A 10,752-nucleotide genomic window follows, 5' to 3' on the forward strand; every position below is an offset into this window, starting at 1 on the left:
TTTGTTTAGGAAACAAAGCCTAGTTTAACATTTGACAAAAATAAAACTAATTTATTTTATAAAATGTTATATAAATTTATTTTATAAAATGTTATATATATCATTTCAAGTAATAAAAAAGTTACAACAATTGATAAAATCTATTAGAAAAAAGTAATATTCTAAAACTGCCTCAATATAAGAAAGATGTGATGAAAAAAACACCAAACTTTGTAAATATGAATATGTTGAATTATTTTTTGCCAAAACCAGAAAACGATACACATGATACATGCAAAATTTGATTGTACCTTCTGTTCAATTACAGATATAAAGCACTAGCCAGAGAAAATAAATGAAGAAAAAATAAGTTATGGCACGTGGATAGAAAAAATAAAAGTGTGATTATTTGCAGATAAAATTGCTGTTTATATAGAACACCCAGAAAAAATCTATAGTTGAAATGATAGATTTAAATATGTAAAATAAGTGAAATAACTGGATATAAAATCAAAATGCAGACATCAATTGTATTTCTATTTACAGTAACAAAAATTATTAAAGGGAATATTAAAATCAGGATGCCATTTACAAAGGCATGAATGTAAAATATCTGCATTTCTGTATGATTCAATCCCCCAAAATACATAATATGATAGAGAGAAATTAAAGAGAACCCAGTACATTGAACCCAGTACATTGACGGACACAATATGATATTGATTGGAAATGTCAAGAAGCTAATCTTTAAAAAATACTTTAGAGATTAAATGCAGACTCAAGCAATCCCAGGACAGTATATTTTTTTTGGACAGCTTTATTGAGGTATCATGTATATAGCATAAATTTCATCCACTTAAAATAATAAAAAATCAGTGATTTTTAGTATATTCACAGAGTTACAACTATCACCACTACTGAAATTTAGAAAGTTTTCATCACTGACACAAAGAAACATTCTAGAAATTAGTGGACACCTATTTCAACCTCCCTTAGGCATTGGCAACGCTATTTTATTTTCTGTCTCCATGGTTTTGCTTGTTCTTGATACTTCATATAAACTGACCCACATAGCATGCAACTTTTAGGAAGGCTGAATGCCACAAACATCATGTTAAGCAAAATGAGCCTGACTTCAATGCCAGGATATCTGTACTTTTTAAATTGTGTGTATTATATTTCAATAATTTATTTAGAATTTTCTTATTATTAGAGCAAATTATGCAATTCATTTTAAGACTTATGCAATCATAATATCATTTCTATTTTAACAAATATAAAATTTATCTGATGAACTGGAAACTCAAACACTTTAATTCTAAAGCTTATGCTTACAATGATATATATTTGAAGATCCACACTGGTCTGATATAAGTCCACGTGTATGTAGCATTGCACAGTTATGTTCAGCATTATCTGAGTCTTTTATCCTGTAATGGAGAAAAATCCATACTTCTGTTACATTTTATGCAAACGACCCATGAGACAAAAGCATTTTCCATGTACTGTAAGAAAATAATTTTATGAAAAAGGGTAATTAAATTTTTCTAATATTAGTAACAGTCATTATTCTGAACACTAAATACAGTAGTCCCCCTTCATCCACGGGGGCTATGTTTCAAGACCCCAGTGGATGCCTGAAATGGCAGATAGTACAGAACCCATAGAGAGACTATGTTTTCTCTTCACATTCATAACTATGATAAAGTTTAATTTCTAAATTAGGCACAATAAGAGATTGACAACAATAACTACTAATAAAAAATTATAAGCAATATGCCAACAGCACTACTATTGTGCTTTGAGGATATTCTTAAGTAAAATAAGGGTGACTTTTTAATGAAAACAAGCACTGCAATTCCCTGATAGTCCATCTCAAGCTTGTCCAACTCGCTGCCCATGGGCCACATGTGGCCCAGGAAGCTTTGAATTCGGCCCAACACAAATATGTAAACTTTCTGAAAACATTCTGAGATATTTTTGCAATTTTTTTGTTTAGCTCATCAGCTATTGTTAGTGTTAGTGTATTTTATGTGTGGCCCAAGACTATTCTTTTTCCAGTGTGGCCCACAGAAGCCAAAGATTGGACACCCCTGGTCCATCTCATAACCAAGAAAGTTACTAGCTGACCAATGAGCGGTTGACATATATGGACTACTATGGTCTATTCTAAAATATTTATATCAACATTTCACTAACTTTCCACATCTTTCTTCGTGTCTATGATTCCACATAAATTTATTCATATTATTCTTCTGAATTTATCCTTTATATGTGTTTTTTTTAATATAGCACCATACAAAACAACTTACTCGTGTTTGAAAGCCAAACCATTTATTGTCACCCATGGATGATGACTGCTGTTACGAAACACACCAATCCATGAGGAAGGTAAAATGGTGGCCAGAAATTTCTAAAAGAAAACAAAAGAATTTTCACTTAAATAATACTTATGAAAACATTACAAAATCAATATATTAAAGTTGAAAACCACTATTTGCAGTGCCAAAAACTTTCATAAATGTTTGAAATTTTGATTTAAATGAACGCTTCAACGTTTATACTTGTACTTTCATTTTTATTCTCATGTTAATAAAGACATTTTAATCCTTGCAATGTAATAGTTACTCCACTTAACAGAATAAACACAGGAAGGGTTTAAATAAGTTTCCTGATACTGTGCATTCATTCCTCCAGATATTGTGACTAAATCAATCTATTTTTGTACTATATTTCTCAGAGTTGGAGATTTAGAAGGGAATTGAGAGGTTGTCATTCAGAAATAAATGACATAGAAGCTACAGACTGGGTTTTCTGGGCACCACACCATTCTTTAACTAGATAAGCCCTCAATTTTTATCTGTTTCGGTTTTGTGGAATAACGGGGGTCCTGACCAGGCGGTGTAGACTCATCTCTCTCTGCTACTGCCTACTAAAAACAACTATAAACTCTGGGATTAATGAAAGACAAAAGCAATGGAGAACTCTGACAGGTGGAAAGAGAAAGATGAAATTGTCTGGGATCCTAGCATCAGGGATCAACAAAGTGTCTCAGCGAGCATGTTAAGTTCCCCACCCGACAGAAGAAGGTGACCTAGGCCTGTACCCAACCTGGCAACAAGAGGAGCCTCAGCGCTCTGTATTGAAGGGGAGTCCCATCCACAACATCAGGCAAGGCTGGTACCACTGTCAAGCATGATCTACCAGGAGACCTGCTACCAATACAGAGCCAGAGAAAGTGCTTTCTTCTCATACCAAGAGACACCAGGGTGGATGTGGGTAAGGAGGCTCAGCAAAGGAACTCCATGACTACCTGTGCACCATCAGGGTCCTCTTTGCCCTGAGGGCATGAGACTCACTTCCCCATTTAAAGACACAGGACTGAATGGATTCTTAGTGTTCTTTGTACATAGTACAGCAGTGAACCGTAACAAACTACAGATAACTGCAATAATATGGAGGAACTGCATAAATATCAGAATATGAGATAGGAGTGAAAAAGACAGACATGAAATTCACACTGTATGATTCCCTTTATATAAATTCAAGAACAGGCAAACATTATTTATAACTTTAAAAGTCAAGACAGTGTTTTGGAGAGGAGTCAGGATAAGTCATGAGGGCATACAAAGGGGTGGAACTGCTAGAGCTGGAAACTTTTATTTCATGATCTGACTTGTATCACATGAGTTCATTCACTTTGCAATCAATCTGCATGACCAGATCATATCATGCTCAATAAAATTAAATAGTAAAATTCATTGTGGATTCAAAGCATTAATGGAAGCATGGTTTTCCATAAAAAGCAAAAACTGAAAATAAAAGTACATTAGCAGTATATAACTTTAAAAACATTATTAAGTCAATCAATTGAATAATACATACACTTGAAAATATATAAGCTAAATATATGTACACACACGGATGTTTTCTACAAATGTATTATTCCCTGAAAGAAGCTTTTCATAAAATGTTTGAAACATTTATATCTTACCATTTCTTTTCCATTATCTATAGAAAGCAGACTAGAGTTCTTTGAAGCACAGGCCATCAAACTCTCTGCCCAAGTTCTTTTTTCCTTACCAATGTAATAACAACTGTTGGAATATGTAATCCACTCCTCGGGACAATGGCCACAATGATGTGCTAAATAAAGATATGAATTACTATGCAGAACAATATGAATGTTTACAAATAAAAATTAGTTTACATATTTGCAACAGTATAAACATATATGTGCTTAACATATTTATGCATCCTTACAGGCTTATAAATATATGTTTTTTAATAACCGAGTCAGTCATACACACATGCACAGACTAGGGTTAGCCTCTCATCCCCTAATTGTGTTCCCATATAAAGCAAACCAACAAACAAAAATACACTCTACACATGTCTTGAACATCAGTGATACACAACTGCTTTCTTAGGATAGTAAAATTATTTATGTCATATCATCTCATAACAGTAGGAAACTTCTGTTAATTGGGAGAAACAGAGTAGAATGATTACAAGTATTTCTACTTATTGGAGAAAAGGAAATGCTGCCTTATAATCTTTGTTTATAAATATTTATGGCTCAATTTTATGCCTTATTTTCTGCAAAAATGCCATTATTCTTTTACATGCCTTAAAACAGACACAAAATATAAATTGTACTACTATCAGAATGTTGAAAATAAAAATGCACCTTTCTGGGTTCTTGTATTGGGGGAAGAATTGTTCTGCTCCAGGACTGTAATAGAAAAATTAAAATTATTTTTATAAAAACTAATATCTAGATAAATCATAACGAGTTTAGTTTCTCACTTTGAAACTTTGCGTGTTATTTAAAATGAGGACAATCTTTAATAAAATTAACTTTTTCTATAAAAATAAATGAATAAATCTTTGAAAGAAATATTTTTAAAGACTTTAGCACAAAACTTCACCATCTCTTGTAGTATTTGATGTAACTGCTTTCAAAAATTAATTTGTTTTTCTAAATACTTTTCTCCTATAGCATGGCTTTGACTTATGAAATCAGAAAACATATCTATCTTTGTGTGTGTGTGTATACACATATAGAATACACACGCAAAAAAAATAAACAAATGTTCTCTACAATCATTTTGTTATTTATAGTTGTGAAAAGTTCAGAATAACAATATTACTTTTGGGTACAAATATATACATTAAAATAAGAGTTCTATTCTTCAACAGTATGAAATATTTTGAGGCACTTCCAGCATTAAATTAAAACGTTCTCTTCTAATCTTTCAAGAATATGCTTACAAGGAATAAGAACTATTGTTTTTAACACAGTGGCCATCAGGACAATGCAAATGATTCCTAGGACCTCAGCAGTGAGCTTCTCTGGAGGTGGCAGTAAACCTGCAGGGAGAGAAAGAGAGGCACTGAGAAAAGGGAGAGAGAAAGTTGATTAGGATTACGTGCAAGAGAACCCACATGCACAGGGAAACACAACAATAAACTCTGGCCTCTAAATCTACATCTACTCTGGTAATCTTTCTCTCAGAATATACCATTTCATTTTCAGTAAATATAATGCTCCATGAGTTGATTGCAGATTACAGTTGAACAATGCCCGAATAAAATTAGTCTTCTGATTTCATATTAGAATATTAGATCCCAATTATGAACTCTGATTCTCACAAGTGCAAAATATTCCCTAATCTTTCCTCACCCTTCTGCACTCAACTGCACATCCTAGAACAATAATATTGAAGATATATTTAATGTTTTACCTTGGCAGTCATATATTTTATCAATCCCTTGATGATTCAGAGAAGCATTTTGAAGGTTTAATTTTACTTGGAATATTTCCTGTTCGGTTCCTGAAATGGAGCGTTTATTACCTTTAGGTTTCCTTTGCTGCCTCTTTGGGTCCTGGGCCAGACTCACTTCCGAGAAGGTTCCTCTTTGTTTATTCATCTCTGCAGCTGTGTGATGTGAGGGACTGTGCTCTATGATAACTGCACTTAAGAAGCTATAAATGGTGTATATTTTGACAGGATCCCTGGTATAAGCAATCTGCATGTGTTGGGGCTGAGTAATAATGTTTACTTTGCTGTTAACCAAGGTAAAATTCTGCTACTAATTTCCTAAAGCTTTAAACAAAAATCACATGATATAATTGGCAATTTTTTAGATGTATTCTGTATTTGACATAATATTACTAGTGGGAACAATAAAAACATTAAACTTGTGAGAACTAGGAGGTTCATGAAAAAAATTTGTATTAAATTAAGGTTAGATTCTTCAAAAATGTTTAACACCAATAGACTGCATATGTTAACAATTAAAATACTGTATTTAGAAATACACTAATTTTATCATAGTTTTAAGAGTCATTGATGGTTAAGGATTGTGTGCCATAAGATTAAATAGTTCTGTCAGCATATAGAGTAATTTCTTATACTAAAATACATTGTTAGTGACTTACATTCATTTATTAAAAGGACCTGAGGTATTGTCAAATGACTTTTTTTTTCTAAATCAGGAAATCAGAAAAATCATTAAAATTTTAAAAATATATCTTATATCTTGTAAAACATTACATTACCCTATGCGTAAACTAAATACTATTGAAAACAAAATATATTTTTAAATTGCTTCTTTTACACAAGAAATTGGTAATTGATTTAATGACTAAAATAGGAAAACTTAAAATGATAAATAAACGTGTGGGCCATCTATGGAAGAATAGTGTCCAATGAAACTTTCAGAACGCTCCTATGATTGTATAAGTCAGTGAGGGTCGCTTTGGTTGTATAAGTAATTGTAATAGTTTAGATAATGTAATTTAATAATCTAGTCAATGAGCTCTGTAGTCAGTGAGACTACAATTAATTCTAGATTTGCAAGTTATAATGTGTGACCTTTACTAAATTACTTAGTGTCTACTAACCTAGTTTACTCATCTACATTGGGAAAAATAATTTATAAAGTATAATGTATGTAAAAAACTAAACACACAACCTGGCACATATTAGCACTGAATACAAAATAGATATTTTAACTATTTTTAACACAATTGCCATTTTATTATTTCTGATTTGCATTAGAGTGTGTTAAAATAACTCATTAGTTAGGCGTCTCATGTCAGTGTGGTACATCTTTTTTGCAATGTTTGGTTCAATTGTTTTAAGTCTTCCAATTGTTTATAATTAAGGTCAGATTTGCATTTTACGGAAATGATTTCATCCTTTTATTAAAAATTAAAACTGCTTTCATGAAATCTAGGTATGTGACTGATAATTAATGTTTGACATTCACAATTTGATGTATCCATTTTAAAAATTTATTTTTAAAGTTTGGTCTAAATGTAATATACAATTAAACCAGTAATGATTACAAAATCCAAAATTAATTGTTCATTGTCATGATGGTTATGGGTTTCACTCTAAATTACATTGATTGGCAAACCTATTATTATGTATGCATCTACTTGAGTGATTCTCCAACGGCAATAATGTGAATACTCTAAGAAATCCTCAAACATATTTTATATTTTGGCTTGTTTTTCACCTTGAATTATTCACATGAAGAAAGTTCTACCTTAATTTTCATCTATATAAACTTTACCTCAGGTGCATCACAGCCAGTATTTACAATCTTCTACTAAATGAGATGAACTAGTAGAAAAACAGGGAGAGTAGCAACACTTACCTACTGTCATCAGAAAGCCACACGCCCTTCAGTGGAGAGGTCAGGTTACCTCTGAAAGACACAAACGTTATCTGTGATCTTCACAGACTGCCCTTTGAAGGATCAGAGTGAGGCAAGAGTGGAAAAAGTAGATTCCTCACCAATGTGTCACTGCAGATTTGAACAGGAAATTCTCACCCTAGGGCTATTTTGAATCAGTTTGTCTCATCACACACTTTAGAATATAGGAGACTTTGGGTGGCTAGTGTGTCATTTAGTTTGTCCATTTTCAAGTGCCTCTTAGAAATTATTTTTATAGTCAACAAGATGAGGGGAGAGCAGAGATTTGATCCATGCAGTTAATTGTTTCCATCTCAGTCACAAACACCAAAGTCTTGTAACTTTTCAAAAGTATCTTAGATGTTTACTTTCTACACTTAGACAAGGTGCCTAAAAGTTGGCATTATATACTTCTTTATCATATACCCCTATAATATCACTGCTATCATAATAAAAAAATTTAAATAATAATCTTATCAATACGAATTTAATGTACTTGTCCCTATTTTGAGAAAACGCTACATTTTCATCTGAATTGTAACTGACTTGAATTCTCAAACTTATCTTCTTTGCTTTAGTTCTTAAAATTCCCTGATTCATTTTTCTTCTTTATATAAGTTAACCAGATTCCTCTGATTAAAATAAATGTCTCTTGAAAGAATAACATATTAAACAATACTGAGCTATATCTCTATGCCAGAGACTGAAATAATAAAAAACTACCTACTATATTGTTCACTGATTCCTTCTCTAATCATGACTTATTGTCTGCATTTTAATAGAAATATTTGTTGTAAATGATTAAAGCCTAAGTTAAACTATGAAGGAAGGTAAAAACAATTTTTAAAAATGGGGAGGCCAGAAAACAGAGATTTTTTAAAACACAAGTAAAATGATACATGAATGTCCGGGCGTGGTAGCTCATGTCAGTAATCCCAGCACTCCAGAATCACTTGAGCTCAGGAGTTTGAGGTTAGCATGATACACAGGATGAAACCCCATCTCTTCAAAAAAAAAAAAAAGTCAAAAATTAGCCGAGGATGCTGGTGTTTGCTTGTAGTCCCATCTGCTCTGGAGGCTGAGGTGGGAGGATCACTTAAGCCCTGGAGGTCAAGGCTGCAGTGAATTGTGTTAGTGTCACTGCACTGTAGCCTGGGTGACAAAGCCAGACCTTGTCTCAAAAATAAATAAACAAAAATTAAAAAAAAAATGGTATATGAACATCAGGTAAAAAACTATAAATTGTCTAGTTGTATTAAATAAAAATCGTTTCATCATTTATTTTCTATCAAGAAAAGGGGGAATGTTTATGCATAATTCTATTATCCAGGCTGGAGTACAGTGGTGCCATCTCGGCTCACTGTAGCCTCCGCCTCTTGGGCTCAAGCGATTCTCCTGCCTCAGCCTCTGAGTAGCTGGGATTACAGGCGTGCGCCACCACGCCCAGCTAATTTTTTTTTGTATTTTTAGTAGAGACGAGGTTTCACCATGTTAGCCAGGATGGTCTTGATCTCCTGACCTCGTTATCCATCTGCCTCGGCCTTCCAAAGTGCTGGGATTACAGGCGTGAGCCACCGTGCCCGGCTATTCTCTAAAATCTAAAAAGTTGGAATTTAAATCCATATTTAGTTCTTTGCAGTGAGAATTATTATTTGCCCTTCCATCAGAATGGCTAATGGTGGCTAGGTATATATGTTTTTCTATAAAATATATTGTAATATATTTTCACAAAATAAATTAATTATGTCATATGCATATATGCTTGTGTTCATATTGTATCTATTTCTATTACAAGTAAATTTATTTATATTTATATTTTATTACATTTTCATAAACTAGGTTAATTTTTTCTATTAGTCACATTATGGAATTAAAACAATAAAATCATTCACTAAAGATGCCACATAATGTATTATTCGCTAATGTTTTCTATTCAAGTTTGAAGCGCTGATGTCTACTATTGCTACAAACATTCACTTGGTGTTTTCCATTAAATAGTGTTATACCGTTATTGTTTGCTTAATGACAGGGATACTTCTGAGAAATATGTCTTTAGGCAATTTCATCCCTGCGTCAACATCATAGAGTTTATTTACACAAACCTAGATGGTACAGCTACTACACTCCTATGTTATATTGGATAGGCTATTGCTCCAAGGATACAAACCTGTACAACATGTTACTGTAGTGAATAATGTAAGCAGTGACCAGAATGGTAATTTTTGTTTGTCTAATTATATATACACAAAAAAACAGTAAAATATGGTTAAAAAAAGGTTAAAATGGCGTCCTTTTATAGGGCACTTACTATGAATGAAGACTTCAGAAATGGAATTTTCCCTGGGTGAGTCAGTGAGTAAGTAGCAAGTGAAAGTCGAGGCCTAGGATATTACAGCACACTACTGTAGGATTTATAGACTGTACACTAGGGCACACTATATTTATGCAGCACTTTTTTTCTTGAGCTAATAATAAATTAACTTTAGTTTACTGCAACTTTGTTGGTTTCTTAATTTTTCATTTCTTAAAAACTTCCTGTCTCTTTTTAAATACCCTTTATTTAAAAACACAAATTGCACAGTCTTAAAAACTATTTTCTTTATATTCTTATTCTACAAACTTTTTTCTATTTTTCTTTTTAATTTTTTTTCTTTTTAAACTTTTTTTTAAAAACAAAGACACAAACACATACATTAGCCTAAGCCTACACATCAGCAAGATCAGTATCACTGTCATCCCCTCCACATCTTGTCCCACTGGAAGGTTCAGGCAATAACACATGTGCAGCTGTCCTCTCCTATGGTAACAGTGCCTTCTTCTGGAATTCCTCCTGAAGGACCTGCCCAAGGTTGTTTTTCAGGTAACTGTTTTTGTAGAAGTAGAAGGAGTACACTCCAAAATAATAATTAAAAGTATACTATGGGAAATACATAAACCAATAACACTGTCATTTATTATCATTATCAAATATTATGTAGTGTATGTAATTGTTTGTGCTATATTTTTATTCCACTGGCAGCAAGGTATTTTATACCAGCATCACCACAGACATGTAAATAATAC

The 10,752-nt window shown here is 32.6% G+C and overlaps 1 protein-coding gene across 2 annotated transcripts; it reads right to left on the bottom strand.

Moving 5' to 3' along the window:
• Positions 1–1,297: 1,297 nt before the first annotated feature.
• Positions 1,298–6,391, bottom strand: KLRC2 (killer cell lectin like receptor C2). Of its 2 annotated transcripts, none has more exons than XM_054526815.1 (6): positions 5,838–6,391; positions 5,254–5,352; positions 4,670–4,714; positions 3,974–4,125; positions 2,292–2,392; positions 1,298–1,409 (listed from the first exon to the last, which is right to left on the bottom strand). In XM_054526815.1, exons 1-6 carry the CDS (start codon positions 6,016–6,018, stop codon positions 1,298–1,300), a joined length of 690 nt encoding a protein of 229 aa, XP_054382790.1. In that variant the 5' UTR covers positions 6,019–6,391. The 2 variants fall into 2 exon arrangements, with proteins under 2 accessions (XP_054382790.1, XP_009245734.2); XM_009247459.2 differs by having other exon boundaries at positions 5,727–6,391.
• Positions 6,392–10,752: the final 4,361 nt, after the last annotated feature.

The sequence above is a fragment of the Pongo abelii genome, chromosome 10 (assembly GCF_028885655.2).
Source record: "Pongo abelii isolate AG06213 chromosome 10, NHGRI_mPonAbe1-v2.0_pri, whole genome shotgun sequence".
NCBI classification, from domain to species: domain Eukaryota; kingdom Metazoa; phylum Chordata; class Mammalia; order Primates; family Hominidae; genus Pongo; species Pongo abelii.